Source organism: Pterocles gutturalis, unplaced genomic scaffold (assembly GCF_000699245.1).
Source record: "Pterocles gutturalis isolate BGI_N339 unplaced genomic scaffold, ASM69924v1 scaffold6936, whole genome shotgun sequence".
Classification (NCBI taxonomy): Eukaryota; Metazoa; Chordata; class Aves; order Pterocliformes; family Pteroclidae; genus Pterocles; species Pterocles gutturalis.
Genome location: NW_010097760.1, coordinates 787 through 27,283, shown reverse-complemented (window position 1 = coordinate 27,283; position 26,497 = coordinate 787). Strand labels below are relative to the sequence as shown.

Sequence of the window (26,497 nt, the reverse complement as noted above, 5' to 3'; positions counted from 1 at the left end):
CGAAAACACTGGACTGCATGTAGTTGTATCCAAATTAGCTTTAAACCTGCCAGAAGTTCAACCATATTGGTTGTACAGTTCCAGCACTGCCAGCCTAAACCCCGCATACGTCTCCTTCTCTGGAGACATTCAAAGCCCGCCTGGATGCGTTCTTGTGTGATCTGATCTAGGTGTCCTGCTCCGGCAGGGGGATTGGACTAGATGATCTTTCGAGGTCCCTTCCAATCTCTAACATTCTGTGATTCTGTGATACGTAGACAGAGGCTGAAGTTTTTGCAACTGTAGTGACAGTGCTATCAGTAATTGTGATTATACCACTGCGGTTATGCTGCTAGCTGAATCACAAAGCTTTTGATCCACAATGGAGATGCCTCTTCTTCTGAGGGCAATAAAAGATAACTGGCACAGTATTTGTCCTAACTCTGATCACCAAAGAAGGTAAGCCTACTGCTGAAAAAAGACCTCCACAAACCAAAGGTAGACTATACGGATTTTTGGTCTGACAAACTCCTATATTAATGTTTTTATGACTACACAAAAAACACTAAAACCAGTTACACACAGGAAACAAACTTCTACAGTGCACTGCCATGAAAAATTACTATTTTTCCCTCAATATAGTGATAATAAAGAAATGCATATTCTTGATCCTTTTCCTTGTAGAATCAAAAAATCAGACTGAGGAGGGGGGTTGTCAGGAGGTCTCTAGTCCAAACTGTTGCTCAAAGCAGGGTCAGCTATGCAATCAGATCAAATGCCGTATGGCTTTGCCCAGCCAGGCCTGCAAAGTTTTCAAGGATGTAAATTTCAGAGTCTCTCCACACAACCTCATTCACATTCTTCATTACCCTCAGAGGTATTTTTTGTTCTCTAAATACAGTTGGAACCTCCCTATTTCAATCTATGAATACTGTCTTTTTCTCCCACCATGTAACTCAGTAAAAACACTACAGCTCCATCTTCTCTGTAACATCCTCTTGGCTATTGGAAAGCTACTGTTAGGTCCACCTGAGCCATCTCTTCTCCTGGTTAAACAAACCGAGTCTCCTCAGCCTCACAGGTCAAGTGCTTTAGCCTCAAATCATCCTGGTGGCCCTCTACTGAACTTGCTCAGGTATGTCAACACCTTTCTTTACTGGGGAGCCCGTAACTGGATGCAATGCTTTAGACACAGTCTAACAAGTACCAGGCAAGGGGAGTAATTACATCCCTTAATCTATTGGCTATGCTCATGTTGATACAGCCAAGTAAGCTGTCAACCTTCATCACTGCAGGGTACGCTGCTGCCTCACGTGTAGTTTATTGTCCACAATGATGCCAGGTCCTTTTCATCAGGGCTGCTCCTTGGCCAGCCAGGCTCCACCTTGCACTGTTAAGAGTTATTCCTCTCTGAAGCAGAACACTGCATTTCTCCTTGATGAATTTCCTATGGTTTATGTCAGCCCACAGCCTAACTCCCACAGAGTGGCAGCCCTGCCCTCCAGCTTATAGAGCAGATCTAATCATTTCAAAGGCAGCAACCAAGTTGGCCCACACTCACTATTCCTAGTCACCACCTCCTTTATTTGCACACCTCTTTTACGTCAATTGTAACAGAATCACAGAATGACTGGGGTTGGAAAGGACCTTAAAGATCATTGAGTTCCAACCCCGCTGCCATGGGCAAGGACACCCTCCACTAGCCCAGGTTGCTCAAAGCCTCATCCAGCCTGGCCTTGAACACCTCCAGGGATGAGGCATCCACAGCTTCTCTGGGCAACCTGGGCCAGTGCCTCACCACCCTCTCAGGAAAAAAATTCTTCCTAATATCTAATCTAAATCTACCCTCTTTCAACTTAAAGCCATTACCCCTCATCCTACCACTACACCCCCTGATAAAGAGTGCCTCCCCATCTCTCCTGTAGCCCCTTTAAGTACTGGAAGGCTGCTATAAGGTCTCCCCAGAGCCTTCTCTTCTTCAGGCTGAACAACCCCAACTCTCTCAGCCTATCATTGTATGGGAGGTGCTCCAAGCCTCTGACCACCTTTGTGGCCTCCTCTGGAACCACTCCAACAAGTCCAGGTCTTTCCCGTGCTGAGGACTGCAGAGCTGGATGTAGTACTCCAGGTGGGGTCTCACAAGAGCAGAGTAGAGGGGGAGAATCACCTCCCTCAACCTGCTGGTCATGATTCTTTTGATACAGCGCAGGACATAGCTGGCTTTCTGGGCTGCAAGCACACATTGCTGGGTCATGTTCAGCTTCTCATCAACCAACACCGCCAAATCCTTCTCCTCAGGGCTGCTGTCCATCTATTTTCCACCCAGCCTGTATTTGTGCTCAGGATTGCCTCAACCCACATGCAGGACCTTGCCCTTGGCCTTGTTGAACTTCATGAGGTTTGCACAGGCCCACCTCTCAAGCCTGTCAAGGTCCCTCTGGATGGCATCTCTTCCTTCCAGCGTGTCCACCACACCACACAACTTGGTGTCAGCGGTAAACTTGCTGAGGGTGCACTCAATCCCCCTGTGTATGCCTCAAAGATGTTGGATACTGATGTCTCGCGCTAATGTAGCAAAATACTTGGGGTTTCCTAGTAGAAGTACAGCTTCATCAGGGTACCCATGGCAGCTGCCAGCTCACTTCAGTCTCTACTGTACTAGTCTGTCTTCCCCACATAGCACATTCTATGGAGAAACAAAAGCCTTCTCATCTCAAAGCTGAAAACTAACTCTAAACAAAGAGGTTAAAATCTTAATAATATGCATATATTATCCAGGTTTTAACCACTACTGCCAGCTCAGTAATGCAGTAACGTTCTTTTGAGTCTTCATCAGTTTCATTCCTGACTTCACCTGAGCAAGGCAAGCCTTCCAAAGTTTTGTACAAAGTTATAAAAAAACAAAAAAACAAAACAAAAAAAACCCAACAAAACATCAAAACGTAAAGAGATTTTCTTTCTGTGCTCTTAAGAAGATCTGTGAGAGAGACAACATAAAAACAAGTACCAACATTTGCTTTCAGGCCAAACAAATGACAACTGTATCATCTTAGGGCTCTCCCTTCTAATTCATCTGGTTTTTTAATGTTTTATATATTTTCCCCCTACTTCTCTTCTGTATAGGCTACTTTGTAGCTCTTTCAGTACAGATCAAACAGCACATTTACAAGGTATATTTAAAAATTAGTCCAAAGGCTTCTGAAGACCTTGAGGTTTTCCTGTCACTAGGTTTCAGTTAAATCCTCCTGGATTTCAAGTTGCCTTTTCCCTACCTGCTTTTCCTCAAAGTAGTAATGAGATGTGATGTACTTATTCTAAAACAGTAATTATTTTTTTACCTACCATTTTACTTACATGCTCCTATTTTGAAGGCCATTGCACCTATGAGATGCATGTATTACATTAAGTTACAAAAATACACTAATGAATTCAGCAAAACTAAGTCACACAGTAATTTACGTGTACATAACATTCCTACCAGATCTGGTCCTTCAAAGAACACTGAGCCATAAAAAAAATCCTTTTAGGATGTATTTATGACTGTTAATGCTATCCCCCTCTAGGGAGGAAGAGAGGAGAATAATTTCTTTCACTTCAAAAGACACTATGTTAATCGAAAATATGCATTACAACTGAAAAATACATTTCCCCAATTAAGAAAAATTGAGACTTTTGCTTGTATATTTCTTTGGGGATTCCTTCAGGAATTTATACAAGGCTGCAGAATTTTGTTTTATCTTAAGACACATGAAATGATAAACTCCAAAGTTTTCAAACTGAGGGGAAAAAATACAACAAAAACAGGAGACTTACAAGATTTCTCTCTAGGTATTTCAGCTGATGATCTATTTCTTTCAGACGATTTTGTTGATGACGTTGTTCCTTATTGTCTCGCAAAACCTTTTCGCCTGGAACTGCTTCTAGGATTCTGTTGGCATAAACCAGAGACTCCTGACAAAAGGAAAAATAGGCAGAGATTAAACATATGACTTTATACTGCTTCAAAGCCAGAAAAGTGTTCTCTAGAATAACGTGTCAATTTCAAATTTGGCAAATGAATAATTTTCATTATGTACATTTTCATATAAAATAGCTAAACATCAGGCTGGACTTAGAGTGAAAAAATTCTTCCCTTTTGCATTTTAAGAGGAATTTCTTAGACTTCAGAGATAACACTTTGATGCTTAAGTTCTACTACAACCACAAAAATGCACTGAGAATCAGGGAGACTGAATGAGGGGCTCAAAGCTTGCTCCTACTAACCGTATTGGGATCAGAATTAGGCCAGAAGGGAAAGGAAGAACTGTAATGACCATAGGTTTTGTTTACTATATATTACAGTAAATGAAAAATAACCCTCTCTGTCTAAGTTGGAATTAGCACAACCCTTATTAAATATTTGAGGAAGAACTGTAATGACCATAGGTTTTGTTTACTATATATTACAGTAAATGAAAAATAACCCTCTCTAAGTTGGAATTAGCACAACCCTTATCAAATATTTGGGTTACACGTTCTCACACCCCTCAGTAGCTTTGGATCAGATTCAAGGTTCAATATTACGTGTCATTTAGATCATTAAGAATTACAAGTATTGGCAAAACAGCAATATTATACTGTAACTGAAGAAGGAGGAAAAAAAAAAAAACCAAAACAGGGCTTTCTCTTGCAAAGCAAAGATCCTATAGAAAAACCCAAGGAATTCAAATAGTGGTAGAGGGAAAAAAAGACACAACCAAAAAAACCCTATTAGTCAATGCAACCCAAAGGAACACGACCAAGCATTTAATAACAAACATACTCTATTAATTCTTATTTTCAGAAGCAGCTCAAGCAATCTTAATAAACATGCACAGGGAAAAAAAATCAAGTAGCACATCTAATTGGAAAGAAAAACAACCTTTGCAATTTAACATTCAATGGAAAATTTCTTAACTACAATATGTAAAAAATTGCAAGCTTCTATAAACAGCTTTTTCTAAACATCAAACAAATCTCTAAGCTCTGACATTTAAACCAAATTATTAGTTACCTGAAAATAAACTTATTTTAACACAAAACAAATCTTGGAATATATATTTACAATCAGCAATACTTGGCAGTACCACAATATCAGTAAATTTTCCTATAACAGATAGAGATATAAACAGCAACATCTGTTGACTAAAACCTCTCTAAACCGAACTGAAAGTTAACGTGTGCCTCCTAAAGTCAAATTCTTACTATTGAGTGTCTAAAGCTAGGCTTCTAAATATAGAGTTTTCTTAATTAAATATGATGCCCAATGGCAAGAAACCTGCATGACCGACATCTATACAGAACATAAAAAACCAAAGAACTTATTTACACTCATGTTTATTAATACATGAAACAAGGATATGACCTTTATATCTGCAATACAGAGTTGGCAAAGCAGCTCAAAGTACAACTGAAGCTCCCTCTGTTAAGGGGAATTGCTTTTACATAGCTTTGTTCCTTCAGTCATTTTAATACAAGCGAAATTATTTGTGGAAGGGCAAGGAGAAAGATTATTAAATCATATTTCTTAAAAAAAAAAGCTATAGCTGTTTCTGCAATCATATTTCAAAATCCAGTCTTTTAATCTGTGCACAGAGAGAGACATTGCCATGCGAGCAGTTAATGCTCAGCACAGATCAGAGCTGCAATTACGATTTGTTTTTAAAAGTAATGTTATTAATATACCTGTAAGAATATGCAACTAGTGATATTGAGAATGCACTAAATGCTGTATTATACGTCCCAGTATTTTATTTGAGGCGCTGTACGCATGGACTACTGGTTGATATTTTTATATTAACTCAGCCTTCAATGAAGAACAGAGCTCAAACTGCAAACAGCATCTCTGAAAATATTATTGCTGCAATACCAGCTAGATTTTAAAAGGTGACAGTGAGAGGACCCATAAAATCTAAGAAGTTACTACCTTCAAATATTTTACTTTCTTTTCCACTCACATTTCTGAAGGACAGCTTTATGCAGATCTCTGTCCTAGTCTTTCAAATAGTTTCAGGCACACATTTCATTTTACAGACAGCTCAGCTGCTGCGCACGTCTATGAGCAACCTCTTCAAACTTTAGGAAAGTTATGTATAATTTGTTTTTCATTTTATCATACTCAGAATGATTTTAAGCCTGGTTGCTTCTCTAGTACGACAATATTGTTCTATCAAAACAAATCTTAACTGGGATGAACATGACAACTTTATTCTCTATAAACTTTTCTTGAATATTGATCTCTGCCATGATACCGAACCAATTCTCACCAGAATGTGCTGGATAAAACTTGAACGATGAACATTCACCAGAGAACAGAAGTAAGAAGTACTCACTTCAACATTTCTCCAAAATTAATATCCACAACTGATATAATTCTATTTAGACAAGATTGTAAAAAAAGTTGTTCCTATTTATACTCTCTCTGATCAGCACGATTTTGCATACTTCAATCACATTCCCTCTTACTCCTTTTTTCCAAACTGAGGAATGTTTCTGTATAATTCACTCCTTGCATAGAAGCCATTCTAAACTAGGTATTCTGGTAACCAGTTTTCCATTTTTTCTGTACTGGTTATGAGATACAGGGACCACAACTGCTCAATAGTCAAGCTATACAGTGCACTAGAGACGTGTACAGCAGCACTGTGATATTTTCTGTTTCATTCTTTATTCCTTTAATAATTGTTCCTAATAATCTATTCGGTATCTGACCACTATGGAACACTAAGCTGTTCCTTTCACAGAAGTAGTTCTTACAGTCTCATTTCTCTCATCCCTGAATAGTAACTTATCAGTACTCATACCATACGAGCAAAGTAAAGACTTTTTCCCACTTACTAACTTTTTAATATTTTTCTCAAGATACCATGAAATAAATGTAGCAAGTACTATATCACAGAAAATATTTTACTGCCAGTGTTTCAAATGCTTCAAAACATTTAATGTTTCAATTATACAACACATGTAGGTAGTGGAAGTCCATGAGAGACTAACAAAGATCTAAAAATCTTAAAGACTGTAAGATCTGTTACACAAGGGAAGATGTAAGTACTTAGCAACAGCCAAAGCTGTAACAATCATAATGCAAAACAGAAATATCCAGTATTTCAAGTGGCTGAAATAGTGTGTGCACCCTCTTTTCCAAAATTATCTAAATAAATTAAAACAAAAATCCCACCTAATGAAAGATATTAGTGTCATACAATCTTCTTGAGACACAAAACTGGTTGATTAGCTTATTAACCTGCTTCTAACCATGTCCTGAAACTGAGATACCTGCTAAAGTCATGTGTTTTGGTGACATACAGGCACAAAGCATAGGCTACCAAAGAGTCCATGAATTGAAGCATTAGTGTATCCTCAGAATTTTGTCATTTTGTGTGTTTGTTTATTTTTAAACTGTTAACTATAGTCTACTGCTATAATTGAAAAGTTGAATATTTTTTCTGACAAAAGAAACCCAATCAGGTATGAAAAGAGCTCATCAAGGTAATACACAACATTAAAGCAATTATCTTTACAAGACAATCAAGCAGACAGATACTATCGGGTTTTTAAACACTGTCTCCATTTCCTTTTGTTTTCAGGTAGTTTTCCAGTTTTTCAAGCTGGTAACTGTACTCACACAGTCTTATACTTCATGTTCTTCATCCTATCACCTTCCTGTCTCTTCCAGGATTACATTCAACTTAATATTTTTGGGAAAGAACAAATTAAGTCAGACAGAAGCATTTTTAAATATTTAATTAAGTTGGCACCAGAACAAAGGAATATTTCAGAGAGAAATACAGTTTTGATGAGAAACACTTCCATGTAAAAGAGAACATTAGTCATGGAAAGCCATGCTGAATACAACTGGACTCATTGCACAAAAAGATGAATCTGCATGCTCCCCCGTAACAGCTCAGCTATGGCACTGTAGGATAATTAAAGCCAGTTGTTAAAGATTTACGAGTCAGAGCATAGATCCTATATCGTGCCAAAGTATGTACTAGCAGCAGAAAGCAGCTCTCCCATTGAGCCAATGGTGATTAAGTGTTTGCATTTTGAAAGTTAATTCTAATGCAGTTCTTGGAAGAAAAGAACATGCAGCTTTACGGCGTGCAATTCTAAGCTAACTCTGTTTTAATTACTTCTAAAAATCTAAACGAAAATGTAAGCAGATGATTTACACACTATTTTTCCCAGCATTCCCCCCATCACTAATGCATTATACCCTACTCAACCACAACAGATTAAATTCACATTTCATGGAAATCAGAAAAAATTTCAGTACTGATTTCTAGAAGAAAGATCAATGTCAGTGAAATCAGTCTCTCCTCCAAAGGAAAGGACATTCATGTTTCAAATCAGACTTGTGTCCCATAACAACTAGACCCATTCAAAATAAATTCTGTATATTCAGGATTTTTTTTAGCCCTCTTGGCACCTCAATTTAAATTTAAAAAAAAAAAAAAAACACAACTTTAAAAAAACCAAACTCCTAAGAAATAAATATGGCAGAGCATTCAAATTTGTATTCCATAGCATCTGTGCCAACATTCACAGAATCACAGAATGTTAGAGATTGGAAGGGACCTCGAAAGATCATCTAGTCCAATCCATTGTTATCTAGTAATTTAGTTTACAGAATTGACCTCAGTTATGGGAGCAGCAGTGATATAATCTAAGCTGAAACTCTGAACAAAAGAAATTAACAGAAACTTATCTGAGACTTGAGAACTTGACCTGTTGTTATTGCTCTATGCATGAATTAAAGAGTGACTATTTACCTACCAAAACAAAAAATAACCATAACCAAGAACATAGGACTAAAGGCCAGACCTGGTACAAAGATTCCACAGTAAGCAGTCAAGTTCCTGAAAGCTGAGACGACTATTTTCTCCTCCACTTATGATAAAAAGAAATTTAGCGGTTGAATTCCTGTGTACATATAAACAAGCCCAGTCATGCCACATTGCCAGATGCAATTAGATTGCACCTACCAAATCAGGCTTCAGGAAGAAGTTGGCACTGACTTGCCTAAAGTCTGGATTACAATGCAACTAAGGCAGCCACTGGACACCCTGTCTTCTGTTGAGAGCAGCAGTTCTGGACACCCAGAGATGCAGGAATTAAGGCACCTAAGGCATTTTGAAGTCAACTGGGAAGGCACCTGGAAATCAAGACACTTCTGGAAGCTGCAGAGTGGGATGGTTTGCTTTTGCTGTTTGCTTTGTTGTTGCTGTTGTCTTTAAATTAATTTTGGATTTATGCAGTTAGCATCCTTCTAAGTCTGGTTTTCAGTAACTAAAGCCTCATACTCACTTCAACTTACATTTATTCTGTCTAGCTCTTTCTCTAAATTTATAAAGCCACCTTTAAATAGTCCCATGCTTTGGTAGCTTTCATTGAAATGACTCACATGTTTAAGTTTATCTGAACAAAACAAAAAATGACAAGCAGAATCCTGTGTTTCCCACAACTACAATGTCTAGAAACCTTTTACATTCTGCAAAACAAAGCAGCTGCTTTTACACTAATTAAGGACAATTTATAGAATTAACTATCTCTTTTAGGTCATTAAGTTTAATATTATTCAAACAGATAACGCATTACTCTTTAATAAGCATACACAAATACTTCTGAGCTTCTCCCAGAAAAGGGAGCATCAACCACCCCCTTGGACAAACGTTTCCAAACAGAGTGTTCATTATCATAGGCAGTCGCACTAACTTCAAGCTGATGTCTCACAAAAGTGTACACAAGATCCAGCAATCAGGGGCAAGCTCAGGTCCACGAACATGAGGCTACTGGGTAACAACTGCATTTGTTTAAGTGATCACCCACTAGAGGGAGTCGCAGTTTCACACTTTACATCCCAGTTGGCAAATGAACAACACCAAAACGTGACTCCTCTGCAACTGTGAGAGCAACAGAAAATACTACTACAGGTAAAACAAAACCTGAAGTTCAGAAAGAAGTCAATATAAAAAAATGACATTAAAGTGCTCTTTAGAAAAAGAAAAAAATCCCACAGTTATTTTAGCCATTCAAAGAGATGTTTCTCATACACGTAACTGAAAACAGTTTTGCCAATGTACACTCTTACAAAGCCTCTGATATACCTCTGATAAACTACACATTCTACAGAAGTAAACAAGTTTTGTGCAAAACAGGAATTATGGTATTTTATGTTGTATTTGCCCTATTATATTAGAGACAATATTACTGGGGCATGTGACAAACTGAAATTTTCTATGTAAAAAATTCAAAAAATTATTTCTCAAGGCTGAGACCCTAAACGTTCTTAATACTGCTGGTGAGGGAAAAAGACAAAGGCCATTAAAAACAAGGCATATGTAATTTCAAGTATTTTCTATAGTCTTTAACATTGCTTATTGGTAATTTTATCTTTCAGATCGTAAATAAAGAGGCACTTCTGGAATCGTGAGATAAGAAGAAACCCAATTCTAATTCCCAAAGATGGATTATCATGTGGTAATGTGTTACTCTGCTGACAAAAACACTGAGGCCGTCACACAGCTAAAAAACGTCCTGAATATGAATTTTCTTGCTTAAAGTGTAGAATCAACAAGTGTTAAAAACAAGACAGTTTCTGAATTACATACCATTCAAAATATCAACATTTTTCTTTGTGATTTCTATAGCCAAACATTTCACTTAATTCTTCAACACGTATTTTGAGAACAAATAGAAGATAACTAAAGAAAAATGCAAAAAATACAGATACAGATGCATGCTTGTATTTTTATTTACATCAGAACTCAACACACACTTCAAACAAGAAATCTGGAACATAAGCTCTGTTCTGTAATATACCTCATAAATCTGGCTTGGAGGTTTTGAGGAAGAACTGGAAATCGCAGAAAAATCCTCATCAGATAGTAGTGCTTGAAGCTTGAAGTCTATCTCATTTAGGTGATGAAATTCCATTGGTTCAGGTGTGTACCCTTCTCCCGGTGCTAGCGAGCCAGATATATCCTCCTATTGAAAGATACAATAAATATTTAATCCTCATTCCCAAAGGAAACCAACTTTACACTTAATGTGTAACTGGCTTTATTTATTTTTTTCAAATAAACAGTACTTAAGAATAAAATGGAAGTATTCATCCATCTTGGTATATAGCTGAAATCTGCCAATATTCATGTACCAAGCACACTCAAAAACAGATATGGACAGAACAATTAGAGGCACACATTTCTCATTTTTAAATACAACCAAGCAACAATTTAAATGGACTTCAAAAATATATGTATTTAAGTTTATTTTTAGAAAGCACATGCATCTACACGCACTGTTAAAATGTAACAGCAAAAAAAAAGTGTTAACCTAAACAGGCTTCTGCTATTATTTTTACTTATTTCTATAAAAGTCTAAAGCCCTGAAATAAAATTGCTTAAAGCCAGATGCCTCACCTCCATGCCAGCTGGCCAAAGAGCAATCAGACAGCTCCCAAGTTCCCCATCCATTCTTCTGAATGTTACACAACTCCCTTGATCAAGTTCTCTTTATGCCTAAGAGAAGCACTTTGGATAACTAACCCCTTTTCCTTAATGATGTATCTCACTTTATAGCCTCTTAGACAAGTTAGTCAAACATCTAAAACAGTCTCGTGCCATGCTGTGCTATGCCTATCCCAGCTCCCTTCCCTGGATGCAAACTCTTCCCTTGTTGCGGTTTCTGTATTTGTTCGATATAGTAGTCCCAGCTCCCTTTTGAAGGAATAATTGCAGGTTGTGGTCTAACTTGCATATGGATCTTGCTGTCCAGTGCTGCACAGTAAGCATCCCCTTATGATGCCACTGACAAGAAAAATCCATTTTAGGACTGTTGCACTCCTTCGCCAGATAATGCAGAGGAGAGATTCTGGCAGACGTAGATCCACTAGCCATAATACAGCAAACACAAAGGAACATGCTATAAGCTCACATTTTCAATGCTAATATTGAAGTGGAAAAGCACAGTCCTCAGAAACTGCACTAGAACTGTCCTCAACATCATCTTAAACCACTTCTGTCATGCCTTGCATCTCAGCACTCCTTGTTTGCACACTTATTCTGGAGACACAGCTTAAGTCCAAGGAACTACACAGAGTTGTCCATATAGTAAACTTGAAATAGTAAGAGATTTTTTGCTTTTAAAAAAGACAAATGCAAGTCAACAAGGATAAAAATTATATGTTCTCAACTGCACTGAACACATCTTGTCAAACTCCTCCAATGAACTTGCATCTCAAAGTCTGGCCGAAAATGCAGAGACATATCTGTTTTGGTACACAATAACACCTGCACAGCAGCACATTAGAAGTACAAAAAAACTGGAACATAAATACACTACTCTCTATTGTCCTCTGAAGGAACCGGATGCAGACTCCTATGCAAGTCAAAGAAGGAAATACCATCAGCAGCTATGTCTAAAAGGACAACCACTTTCCATCCAATAAGGAGGCAAGAGAGAAAGCCTGGCCAAAACCAGGCTTGGAATGAAATTGCAGAGGTTGATGCTACGTCAGAAACCACCTAGAGCCAAATGTCTTGAAGGTTACAAGATGTAATGCGACGCTTGCAAAGTATCACCAAAGAAGAAAACAAAGCATCCAGAGGAAAGCAGAGGAACTGCTCTGAGGTGAGTAGCTGCTGCCCTTCTAGAGCCCCAGGATGTTATCACAGAAACACTGGGAGAAACAGAGAGCACACACTTCTTTTCCTGATCGTGATTTACATAACTTCTTCCTCTTCATAGTAGCAACACTTGACTAACTAATATTGCTATGTGTTCCTAGTACAGACAGTTGGATATTATGAGTGAGCTTGGCCTACTTAACCCAAACAAAAGAGCTCATATTCACAAACAGATGGAGGTTCTCCACAGCAACCTGGCACTCCTGTCTCACATCTCTCACACTCAGGGAAGCAAGCCTATAAAATCATCATTCACTGGGCATGACACTAGCAGATCACATCTCTGTCCTGACCGCAAAGAAACATCAGGCAGGACCTTAGAAGGGCTGGGATGTGGAGCAGGACATGAGTGTATCGCTGGTTTCCTTTCTTTTTCCTAACAGAAGAGGGCCAGCAGCTTGCCCTAAGACTTCAACATCTGGCTTGCAAGGGATTCATGTTCACCACTCCTCCACAGCTTCCAGATTAGTCCTCTGGCTATTCAAGCAGCCACATCCACATAAGAGGAGGAAAGATCAGCTTCCAATTACAATACTACTGCTATGAGGTCATCCTGGTTTGTCCCCATTACCTTAAAGAACACTGTCTGCAAAAAGAAAAAAAGCATACCCCCCAAACGCTTGCAATAAATTACCTCCATACTAAATTTAAAAAAGAGAGAGAGCAATCTAATATGTGAAACAAAATCCATTCTTCTAATGCTTTATCGTACAAGTATGATAACACAACTGCTAAGCCTGACCAGACATGACCTGGCTTCAGGACAGCCACTCAGAAATGTCTATAGAAGCTTGCCAACTTTGTGGAAGCAACTGTTCAGGTGAGACAGTGACCATCATAACATAGATATCCAATGTGGTACTACACTTGTGCCGTGTTAACCACCCCCTTATCAGACACTGAAGAGCACAGTGCAAACACACAGAAATTACTCTACAGGAGTCGGTTAAGCTGCCACGGGGCTCATTAGCTACCACTCAGTGTCTATATTCCAAGCTCTCATACCCCATGCTCCAAGTATCCAAATCACTCCAGTAGTTGCTTTACTCCAGGATTAAATGGACTCACACATCTCTTTTGTACTTTCAAGATGGTTTTGCCTGGAAAATAAGCTTCTGTCTTGTCAATGTTTCCTGTGTGTTAACTCAGAACAATACTTCTATAACAGCACAGTCAGTGCTATTACAGCGAAACATCTGAAACAAATTATACCCCTGCAGCTTTGACAACTAGATTAGCATGAATATGTACTTTAAAAATATTTTAAATCCTCATAAAACTCTTTTAAAAAAAGTGAGAAGTGCTGTTTGGACATGACATATTTAGTAGGGCGAGTCAAATGAATTTATCTAATCAACACTACATTATCCAGAGGAATTCATACAGCAAAGCCAGCTCTGTCTTAATTGATAACCTCCGAAACATTACTTTAGCCAATGTGGTTGCATCGACTTTTTAAAAGTCATAATGAAATAAGATGAAAGTGGCCATCGGCTGGACAGTTACCTGGGCCAGCCTGAAGCAGTCTAGATTACTCATTATCTAATAATTTCCTCATGATCTTTGTTATAAAGCAGCCACTGGAAATGCCTCACCCATAATATAATTCAAGTGTGGTCAAGGAAGAATCCATCTCCAGACTAGACATGTTTAAGTAACTAAGTATTATCCTTTCTTTTACTCTACTTGGGATTTAGATTTAGGAGCTGTCTTCTTTAAAGAGCTGATCTAGTGCAGACGAGATTAATCCACAAATTACCATTCCCATTCCTGTCCATTGCATCAAGAACATAACAGCAACGTACTTCCTGTGTAGGGATCTATTTAATACCTGATCTAAGTAGTAAAATCTCTATATAGATACATGACCACATGATGGCGACATGTGCTAAATACAAAATTTGGATATTGTACTTTCCCACTGCCTTGATGCATTGACAATTGGTGCAAAAAAATAGTACATGTTGCTAGCCAGAATTTGCATTAGCTACTCTGAATAAATGCCTCTAAATTTTGTGAAGTGCCCTAGCTTAAATAAAAAGAAAACCCAATAACTATGTATCATAAGACTTTCGCAATCAGTAAAAATAATTAATTCTGAAAAAAAGCCACTATTCTCTAGGTCAGAAAGCTATGATGTTTACGAACAGAAGGCTGTTTAAGGCATCTTCAAATCTTTAAATGCTGGCGTTTATCAAATGTAGGACCACGTCCTTAAATTGAAACGTCCTTAAATTGAAACATCCTTGATCAGGCAAGGACTTCATGGAACAGACTCTCATAGAAGCAATGATTGGTGGGACAATCAAACATTCTTTTTTATTCTCCATGAGGAAAGGTATTTCTATCTACTTTAGCTCTCAGTATCCAGGCCACACGCTCTTCAACAATATTATGTTAAAAGCATAAATGTCTAATACTTAAGCAAATTTTGGTCCCTCTGTATACTTTTAAGACACAGTGAGTTGGAAGCCACACAAAGATGGCATGTTATCTTTCTGAACAGACACACAAGCTTCATCAATGTGTATTTTCCCAATTGCTGCATTCTGAAGTTCATGTCCGCAAAAAACTCTTGGCAGTTTTTTTGAAGTAGTTCCTGGCCCTTCTACCAGAGACCACAGCACTAGCCACTCAGACTCATAGGCCACAACTTCACATTTTATGCAGAGAAAATAGGTCGTCCCTGCCCATGGCAGGGGGGTTGGAACTTCATGATCTTTAAGGTCCTTTCCAACCCAAACCATTCTATGATTCTATGATCTTCTCTGGGTGTGCTTCAAAGGCTTCTTCCACCTCTGTCTAACTTTTAAGTTCTGCTGTTTTTCTAAGGCCAGGAATGTCCAAGTGTTAGTAAAATGAACAAAGCCAATGAAAATTAATTCTTGGAGACAAAGCCAATTGGATTTGTCCAGCTTTTCTCTGACATCTCGGTAGGACTAAAACCAAATCAGATTTCGGTTTACCATAAAAACAATCCAAATACAACAGGACAATAGAAATTAAAGTTACCATACCTCAAAACCTTGCAAATCAATTCCATCTTCTGTATCTTTTAACAGCTCATTTAGCCTTTTCCTTTCTTCCTCAAGCATAACAATCTGGTTTCCTGAATCCTTTGCTAGCTGAAATATTTTCAAAAAGAAAAAATAAAGAAAACTAATAAAAAAAACTTTAGAACTCCATTAGCTTAAGCAGCACCAAAACAAAGTTTTTAAACTCTGTGAAATTAACATCAAAATCTTGCTCATTGCCATAATACAAATTATCACTCAGACAGAAAAATCTATCAGCCTGCATCTAATAAATTTGTAATCTTGTAACAGTCTTTGACACTGGGGGGGGGGACAGATATTTTTCATTGGATTAAAATCATTATAGCTACTAGGTCTTCACAGAATCAAGGCATTTATTTTCTGAGACAAAGAAGTCTTCTGTAAATAAGGGTCCCATGCAGGCTATACATGAACAACCTGCATACCTACTCCTTATTTAGGCATAAGAATATCTTCCTTTAAGTTAACAGTAAATAGATTTAAAGAAAATCTTAGGAAATATTTGCCTCCAAAACAAGCTATGTCCAGGCACAAACACAACAATTCAGTTTCCAGTACTCCTTAGCAAAAAATACAGAAGCAGTATTATCCCCACCAATACGAGCATCCAAGATGAGAAGTATCTTACAGTACTCTGCCATAAACAACCCTTTTTAACAGCAAGATTTTTTTTCCATTTATGCCCAAATTAGCTTTTAATGTTCCTGATAAAAAACCCAACTGTCTCCAGAAGCACTTATATACTATTTTTTAAGCTAACATTTAACTAAATGGTATGATTTTATGCTTTAATGCTTACCTCAATGTTCTTTTTAATGAAATTCTGATTGGTTTTACTTTTGCTATGCGTTTTTCCTGCTGGATTAAGAAATTCTTTTGTTTCTAATTCATTTGGATAATCTGAAGTTTGAGGAAGAAAAGTTGCTAAATTATGATCATTTCCTTTCCGATTCAGTGAGAGCTGTAATAACAGCAATCCCGTTTAAATTTTTAACATATAAAGTGGATAGACAAAACTTTTTAATGACGATTTCATTATTTCCATAAACTATATTGTTATATTTACAACATAACTATTGTCAAAATCTAATCTCACTTTTAAACTTTTCTAAAATTAGATCATTCAATGTTGCAAAGGCTAAAATACTCTTGGATTTCTGACCTCAAAAATGTGAAACATGGCGGCTTTAAAAGCCACGGCTTCCTTCAAACCCTATCATTGTTTCAGTTTTATCATCAGTACAAAACCAGACAATATTTTTTTTTGAAAACCACAGAACTATTTGGAGACATATCAAGTACATTTTTTTAAAGAAAACAGCTGAAGAACAGATGATATAGCTAATATTATTATAACAGAGCTTATAAAACAAATTTTGTTTAAAAATAAAGCTCGCCATTAAGCTGTAAAGCTACTAAAACAGACACATAATATTCTGACATTACACATGCTTTTTTCAACAATTACTTTCTATCCATCATACAAAAATGGGCATATATTCTACTAAAACTTCTACCAGTTTTAAAGCAGCAATTCCTTGACAAACAGCAAACACTGATCACATTAAACAACAAGTCTAAGCAAATACAACCAACTTCTAAGTCTCAAAAACTACATCAAAAATAAGCATGGTACATTTGCTTTTCTGGAAAGTAGAGATTTGAAAAATGGGTGGGCTATTTGCCGACAAAAACAAACCAATTTAACAGATTAGATAATAGAAGATAGGCTATGGACGTTTACATGCAAATAACACTTTCAGAGCGAGTAGATGGAAAGCAAACTCCCAAAGAAACAAAATAAATTCTGTGCATCCTTTTCAACACTGTGCATCATTCTCACCAATCAGACTTACTCTCAAATTGCAAGTAAACCTTAAAGGACTGAGGTGCTAGATCTGATCAAGAAAACCCTATCACAGTTCAAATGCACCACTGTTTACTGAAAGCACCCCAAACTATCTTTAATGTTAACAGGATGTTATCTTTAGCATCCTGAATCTATCAAGGAACTGCATCATAGAAGAATTTACCAATCAATATAAACATGACAGGTTGTATCCTGAAATTAGCAAAATATACAAAACACCAGTATAACATGCACCATATATGAAATATTACTTTTAAGCTACATCTTTCTCTAACCGTAGAATAGGTGTTTTTGAGAGGGAGCTACCACACAGAACATCTCAGAACACTCAAGTAAAGAAGGGACAGACATGGATCACTGGGACAAAGAACACACTGAAGATTAACATGGGTAAGTAAAAGACAGACTGTAGCTCAACAAGGTTTGCATGAGAGTTTTGGTAGATTTGGTACAAATTTCAAAGACTTGGTAAAAATCTTGATGTGATTGTTAAAGTAATATTATAGAACTAATATATGCATTCTTCTTCACAAGTTAAGCTCCTCTTGTACAGGGTGTGCCTTTATGACAACTGTTACACAGAAATCCAAAAGCAACCAAAACAATACATCTTAGCTCTTCAGAGACCACATCAAAAGCCTCCAGTAGAAACAGTAAAAGTCATTTAAGTATCTTACTGCTCATAAGTTGTAAGTGATCTCTATTTCATGTGTTCCCAAACTAGTAGAATGTAGAACATCTCAAAACAGTGCAAGGAACAGCAACTCCCAACCACGCCTGTACTGGGAGCTTCAGAAATCACTGCTGTCCTGAATACTGGTAATGACACCTGCCACTGCTATGCAAGGACACTCCAGGACAACTCAGAAATTATGAAGGTGAAAGCTGAGGGTCAAGCTTCATTTTAAGGGAGGAATGAAGACACATAGTAGGAAGACATAGAAATCGAAACCACAGCACGGCTCCAGCTCATGGTGGAGAAACACTTAATAACACAAATTTAAGGTCACATACTGGTGGATTAAGACAAGTGATAAAATGACAAGGGAGCTGACATCCAGCTTTAAAAAATAAAACATAGTCACATTGTAAAAAGTGCAGAGATTCTGCTGCCATCAGTAGTTTAACCTTGAGGAACACCCATTTATTATGTCCTTGTCATCTTAGCCAGTCACCAGGAAGATAGATTAATTCTGTTCACATAGAATGGTAGATAAGACAAGAAATAAGCAATTGCAGCTGATAGCAATGGCAGCTGAAGCTATTATTCTTATGTCACAACACATGTGAGAAGTTACTCAACCATACAAATTTGAATTTCAAATAGGGAAGAACAGAGGCACAAAAGCACAATTACATTTATTTTGAAGTGTTGGACACACTACTATATATACACCACTATCAGCATTTGAAATCTATACAGAGCACATAAACCAGTGGTATCTAAAAGAATGAGCAGACATTTGATTTTTGCCAGAAAGTACTTAACCCATAAGAGCAATGCAGCCTTTACAACAGTCAGCATAACAAAATATAAAATGAGTTGTCTGAGGATTTAGGTTTTTCACAACGTCCATACTACTTCTCCCAGAAACAAAAAATTACAGTACAGTTTAAACTGTATACAGTACCAATCTTCATTTTTAGATGGCTTCTCGAATATAAGGCTATTAATGAAAGTTACAAGAATAACAGCAAAGAAGTTTTTAAAGAATTTCCATTAAGAAGCAATGACACATTTTACAATTAATCATTTACACACCTCATCATTTTGCAATGAAAGAAAAAGTTCATAAACCTGAAAGTAAAAATTTTCTTAGCATGTTGAGAAAAATGTTTTAGATAAGTCAAACAAAATTATTCTATCATTTTTTAAAAAATAAGAACTGTTGCCATTCCACTAAGCAACCTTGCTCTTCCTGATTTCATTGGCCTAGCCACAAAGTCCAAATCTTCATTACCCACCCATTGTACATGCTGTTTTGCCATATCCACAAATACAAACTATACAATTCATAAAGCTTACCCCGATTATGCTGGGTTTTATGGCAATTATAAACTTCTGGATTAATTTGTGTGTGAAATACTGAAGTACATATTTCATCTTCTTTAGCATGGGAGGGATCTGCAAGGAATTTTTAAAGTAAAATTTAATTGAAATGTTTTTAAAGATCTAGTCGCCTGTGTACGACACAATCAGATCTCACACATGAAAGTTAAAGACATTTACTTGGATAAATTACATAACCACCATATTTCTCAAGAAATAAAGAAGGAGGCAAAGTGTAAGGTATGTCTTGTGACTAATTATGCTGTTTCATATGGCTGTGTTTTTGTTTCTAACAACTGCTGCCCATACAGGACAAATAATTACAGTCTAGAAGATACAGCACAAGGCCCTGAAGTTCAGAAGCCTCTGCAGACACCATGTGCCAAATCATCTAAAACTCTGAATGAGAATCAAGTACCCAGGTTTTCACAGCTGGTGTCTGCCTTTGCATGAATTATTAGACTTCCAAGTAGCTTTAGTCAAGGGTCTAGTCTAGAAAAGTGTTCAAACATCCTAGCACGCAAGAGTTGTTTCAGTTACTCAAAGAAAAAGATTCAGTCATGATATTAACATATATCAACTGGAAGTATAAGTTCGAGCATTAACTTGCAGTCTATACACTTAGTACTTACAGAAAAGGACTTGCATTGCAAAGAACCATATATATCACATATGAAAAATGTGTTTTTCACAATGAAAAAACAACCAACACCCTGTAGTAAGGAAGTCTAACAGACTCAACTGAAAGTTTGATTTTGTTACACAGAGAACAGAGGAAGGAATTTAATGCTGTTTAATTAACTCCTGATTTACATTTCTGCCGTGAGCATGTCAGAGTGTTTTTTGTGCCTGCGGCTGGGACACAAGTTATTAATGAGTTTGTACCCAGAACTTGTGTTTGATTTTACTGTCATATTAAAAGCTATAATTAAATAGATCCTCTGCATAATTTATTTAACAAAGCTCTTTATCAAATTCGAGCTCTGAAAAGCTAAATACATTAATTGCATTCCATTTCAGTATGAACCAGGGCAGGTATCAGGGCACTCAAATAAATAAATAGGACCCGGAAAGTAAGGCCCTAGCTTGTCACAGAAAATTCAAGAAAGATCAAGCTGGAGGAAAAAAATAAGTCTAAATTATATGGAGTTTGCCTGTACGGCACACCAGAATCCACACGATGCACATGATCTCTACAGCAAGGAGTTACTGTTGAAATAAAAGAGGAATTGAAGCATGGACTTCACTAACAACCACACAGACTTGCTTGCCTACTGTTTTGGGGTTTTTTTTAATACATCCTGACATCTACTGGAGACTTTTTAAATATCATCTGTATCAAATTTTGTGTTCTCCTCTTAATAAACCCAAACTTTAGCATAGAAATAGAAAGACAGCTGCCTCGTAATAATAAGTTTTGTTGAAATGTTTTAACTACACATTGCTACCACTATTATGCATGTACTTCAAAAAAGAAAATTAATGCTGAAGTACAGCATCTACATTTGTGATAATGTAAAAATTATTTCACTTAAAATTATTTCAGTTAATTTTTCAAATATCCCCTTGATATACTTTTATATGCAAATATTATTTTATTGTAAAGGTTTGAAAGCTTTATTTTTATAGTATCCAACAAAAATATGAATATTAATCAAAACACTGGATAATTATAACAGGGTATTTACTTCTCTTTCTTACTTACCAGCTGTATCCTGCCATGACGAGATCAGAGCTAAAAACAGTTTTGTGCTTTCTGTCTCCTCATGGCTTCCAATGATACTGATAGACTATTCAAAAGAAATAAAGCATAAATATATAAATACATGCAAGTATTTACTTCAAAGCAAAATATGTTTTCTGCTTATCAAATCTAACGAACTTCAGACCCTATTAAAAAATTTCTTTTTCAGTGGCAGCATTTACTTACTGCTTTGTTTTCCTCTTGAGGCTATCTGAACATCTCCTAAAGTTACCATAAAGGCATGGTGGATCTTTAAAGCCTCTGTTATTGTCTCTTACATGGAGACACATGTCACAAGACAAAGAAGTTCTGTAATGTATATATGCCTCTCAATCCAAATCCATTGAAATTATGAGATGCACTCAAACCAACTGCAATCAGGTCTTTTTAGCAACTGACATTTGTATTCATGTAAATTATACAATACTTAACCTCAGAGGAAATACTAAATCTCATGTTTCAAGGCTTAAAGTGACATTTACCTGCTAGAGACCAGGATAGGAATAATGTGAGAAAATTTTGCTGTAGTGTTTTTGTGTCTTCCTCAAGGGATCTCTCTTATTTCTTCAATACTAGACAACAGCGAAATAGATGGGCCTAAGAACGGTCACACTAGAGCAGAATAAGCACTTTCAGGTCCAGGCACACAGGCATTACCTGTCATGCCTTACCATACATGCAAGTAGTGAGCTCAAGCATAAGACTGGGCTAACAAACCACACCTAGACAGCTGTATATTTGGCTATTGGTCATAAAACCTATTCAAAGCTACTTTTTAAGATCAATTTCTTCACTTTAATCAGCCAACTAATTAAAAAAATGTGTCTGTGAAATATGGTAATTCTGTAAGACAGCACTCTAAGATATACTATTTACAAAATAAGCAGAGTATTTCTAACCTGAACTTCCTCCCAGAGCTTCACCCTCATTTCTTTGCCTTGTTTTTTAATTGCTCTCTCCTTAAAATGTTTTTTTGCCAGTATCATGTCAAGTTTATTCATTTTCTTTATAGCTGCTTGAATCTGAGGATCTACATCTATTTCTTCAGAATCTTGCAAGCTGGAAGAGTTTGCTGCAGAATAGATTTAAAATTAATGTCAGCTTGAAGCATTTCAACTTAAAAAAAAAACCTAAAAAGCAGTACAAGTAATTTGATAACAACCACAGCCAAGAATAAAATTTTCTCAAGCATATATATCATGTTGATTTCTAAATCTGTTTGTACCAGGGAAAAATATAAAAGTCTAAGTAATAGAAAGATGAGTCAAACTCTTAGTGTAGCATCTAGATATGGGAGAGGAAGAACCCTATATTTTGGGCAAGTGATTCAATTCAAATTTTTGGAAGAGTGACAGCATCTCCACAGTACCAGGAAAAAAAAAAAAAACAGACAAACTAAGCTTAAAAATCAAAAATAATTTCTTCAGGCTGACTACTAGACTACATGTTGAAATATCACTTATTAAAATAAATAATTGTGGGGTTAAGAGAGACTCTGTAATATCTCTATTTTTAAATGTTATAGAAGCTTCAGTCTTATATCTCACACAAACCAGATTCTGACCTGGTTCTAGAAAAATGTTGTTTTGAAAAATAGAAATGGTAAAACATTAAGGAAACTACCATCATTTAATTAAAATTGATTTCTGCATTGTCTCTTTTTTTCCTAAACACGCAGATTACAATTTCTGATCATTTTTAGCTTTTCCCCTTCCTATAGCATCCTCATGCTCTGCCCTCTTTTCTGGTCAAACTTTGCTACAAGTGTTTCTTCTACTCTTGCTATGGAAGCTCTGTCCCTGTTCCACAGACTTCCAAGTTTTGGACTCCTGCAATACTTTTCCATTTTCTAATCTTTTGAGGTCAAATGCTTTACACACCCTCTGGTCCCAAACATTTACTGTGATGCATTGGTCTACTTTATGCTATAAAAAGAAATGAGTGATAGAACAAGAGGAGAGCTACAAAAATCTAACTGAGCTCCAGGGAAGCCCCAAGGAAGGAAGACAAAAAAAAAAGGACACTTATTTCAACTGGCTTGAATCCAGCAGATGGATTTGAACCTAAAATTACTGAGTAAAGCTTTGAAGTTGAGTTCTATCCAATTTCTGTTCTGAAGAAATGAATATTATGTTAGATGACCAGCACAGCTGCACTGGATAGAATCACCACCAGATTCTGCCTTTTTAGATTGACCGAACCTATGTTAAACCCAAATACCATCATATCATTAAAGAAAGTGAATACCCTTTAATAAAATAATCTTTAAATAAAGAATTCATCCAACACCTTTGGAATATCACAATGCAGATACATTTTCAATTTGTAATATTTCTTTATAAATATACAACATATGCACAAACACAGTATGGTTACAAACTCTCCTAGAAACATTAACAAGGAAAAAAAATTATTGTACTGTTCACTTTATACACCTGAAAAGTAATACCTGGTTTCACATTATTTATTTTTCCTTGGGAAGGTTCACAGAAGTTCAAAGTCTGTGTTTCAGTGCTATCATCTCCAGAATCTGAACTAGAGATACATCCTGAAAAAACACAGGAAAAAGCCTTTCACAATAATATAGCTGTGAAATAAACTTTTAAAGATACTGCTTGAAATGTTAACAATTAAGAGACCAAAATACATTTTTGTCAGATAGGGACCACCACAGAGCCTCTCCAGTGGATTACTGCTTAAAAAATTGTATGTACTAGTGCACCAGCAGTCATTCTTGGAGCAGGAATCAAGGGATTTCTTTCTAACCCAATTCTGTCATTAAATCTTATCTAAACTTGAAGAAGGTATCCAAACGTTCTGCTTCACATACCGGCCTTTGCTTCTCTATTTTCATATTGTCAGAAGCTCTAGAAAGCCAACTTATAACCAATTATAGAATGCCAAAAGAATGCCATCTGAAGCATTTCCACAAGTGCTTTCATTAAAATGAGATATTGCATATTTATATTTTAAGAATGTTATTAGTATTAGTATTTAACAACTGAGCAATGCTAACACTTACAACCATAATGTCCAATTTTTTGGAAGGGTAGACCATTATTAGGATACAAAGTTTCTAACAAATGATCATGTCTTATTGAAAACACTTTCTAACGTGGTCCCACAGAACACATGCAGACAGTTTCTACTGATCTTTTAGGCCATCACCAAGGTGCAGGTCAAAGCTTAGATGCCACAAGATGCTTGCTGTAGGTATGGCAGTGATAACACTTCTCTTTCACAGATGGATTCAAAATAGTGAAGAGAAGTGAAGGTATGAATTTTGACACTTCCTTCTCTTCTAGAGTTTTACCTATTTGCATCCTCTTCCCTCTACAAATAGAATTTCACCCAAAGTCTACAAACGTGATATTTGGTCTAGCCACAACACCAGAAAGTTTTAGTTATTCTCACACCTGATAGCTCGTTGGCATTCAGTATACACTTCTGAAGAAAAAATGTCATACTCTCCACTGAGATTTGCTGATCTGCTCTTACTTCCTTGACATCACATTTCTCTCTGTCATCACCTCTGTTTTCTTCTGGACAGCAGTCTTTTAGACAGCCTCTTTGATGACTACCAGCCAAACTGACAAGTGAACCAACCTATGAAATGCAAATCAATGCTACCATAAAAATAAAAATCTTTGAGAGAAAGATAATCACAATAATCACATGCTGTCACAAGGGCTAACAACACTTCCATACAAGACTGCAGAGTACTTCTTAAATAAACAAACAATTTTCAGATCTCATATAGAGTTCTGCTTCTTAGATATCACACTGAGTCTTTTTTTCTCAGGCTCATCATTCCACAGACTGACAGACTAGGAAATTATTCCAAAGGCTTACACAATTTCTGCTGCAGCAGAGGCTACAGCCAACCAGTTAAGACTGTGTGTACAACAGCCTCGTCCATTTCCTTACACCATGGGTGCTCTGCACAAGAAGCATCCCAATATCTTGCTCATACTATAGAGCTTTTTATAGTCTTTGAAGAGCTGAGAAGTTTATGCTTAATTCATCAGTCTCAAGAGACCGCAATTCTCATGCAATATCTTACAATGTTTACATCAGAATTTGGATTCAAAGTTACCTGATGTTAAACTTAATGCCTGATTATGAACCTATAAAAAAAATTTTAATACTTCCGTGAAGCATGTAGATATGATCCCATTCTACGGACAGGTGAACAGTGGAACAATTCCATTGGACTAATTTTAATTAAATCAATCTAAATCTCTAATTTCCAACTCCCAGCGCCTACAACCCAACAACCACATCACATATCCCCTTCTCAAAATTACCTTAATCCCCAATATTAATTTTTTCTCAGAGGATGGATGAACACCTTCCAACAGACTTTGTTGAATTCCTGGAACTGATTTATTTCTTGGAATAGTATGAAAATTTTTTAAAACTAGATTCAAACTTATCTTGAAAGAGCCTTGTAGTCAAAAATTCAACTTGCAAGGACTGCTCAAATGCTTTCTTGTAATAAGCAAAATAATTTTTATTCCAACTTCAGTTTAAAAGCACAACTGGGATGGAAGTGAAATTATGTACATACTGGCTCGTGCATCAACAGCCTATAGCTGTGTATCTACATATTACTGACAGAATTTCAAATGTTTTTTTCTTAAAATAGATTTAATAATCTGATTAAACAAAGAGGAAGACAAGCAAGTTTTCCAGGTTGTAGTCCTGAATAGCCCTTTCTGTGGCAAACATAAAAGTAACACATATTCAGAAAAATGAATTTAAATATCATTCCATGCACACATAAGGAGCAACGCATATTCGTGAACTTTCACATAATCCCTTAGCACATTTACACAGCCCAGAACTCTATGTGAAGCTAAAAAAGCCGAATCTTATTTCTTTGGCATTCTACCAAGAAGAATTAGGCACAGAATTTCTGACCCACTGAAGGTGAAAATAATTACCTTTGGCAAACATGGTTCTGATCTTAATAACGCCACAGATGTACTTAAAGATCTACAATTTGGATAAACTGTTGAGCTAGATGCAGGCCTTGAAATTTTATCCAAGCTCCCCCTTGTAATATCCATTGTGACCTAAAACTGAAAAAAA

At 36.6% G+C, this 26,497-nt stretch overlaps 1 protein-coding gene across 1 annotated transcript in view; it reads right to left on the bottom strand.

Moving 5' to 3' along the window:
• The window catches only part of FSIP1 (fibrous sheath interacting protein 1), a gene marked incomplete at its 5' end in the record, with an annotated part of 74,257 nt that extends 49,248 nt beyond the window's left edge, over nt 1–25,009 (bottom strand). Inside the window, 9 exons of the mRNA XM_010086348.1 lie at nt 3,793–3,930; nt 10,819–10,983; nt 15,701–15,808; nt 16,539–16,639; nt 19,636–19,734; nt 21,365–21,449; nt 22,303–22,475; nt 23,853–23,951; nt 24,820–25,009. Coding sequence (XP_010084650.1) covers nt 3,793–3,930; nt 10,819–10,983; nt 15,701–15,808; nt 16,539–16,639; nt 19,636–19,734; nt 21,365–21,449; nt 22,303–22,475; nt 23,853–23,951; nt 24,820–25,009 — 1,158 coding nt within the window. The remainder of the gene's footprint in view (nt 1–3,792; nt 3,931–10,818; nt 10,984–15,700; nt 15,809–16,538; nt 16,640–19,635; nt 19,735–21,364; nt 21,450–22,302; nt 22,476–23,852; nt 23,952–24,819) is intronic.
• Between the last annotated feature and the right edge of the window lie 1,488 nt (nt 25,010–26,497).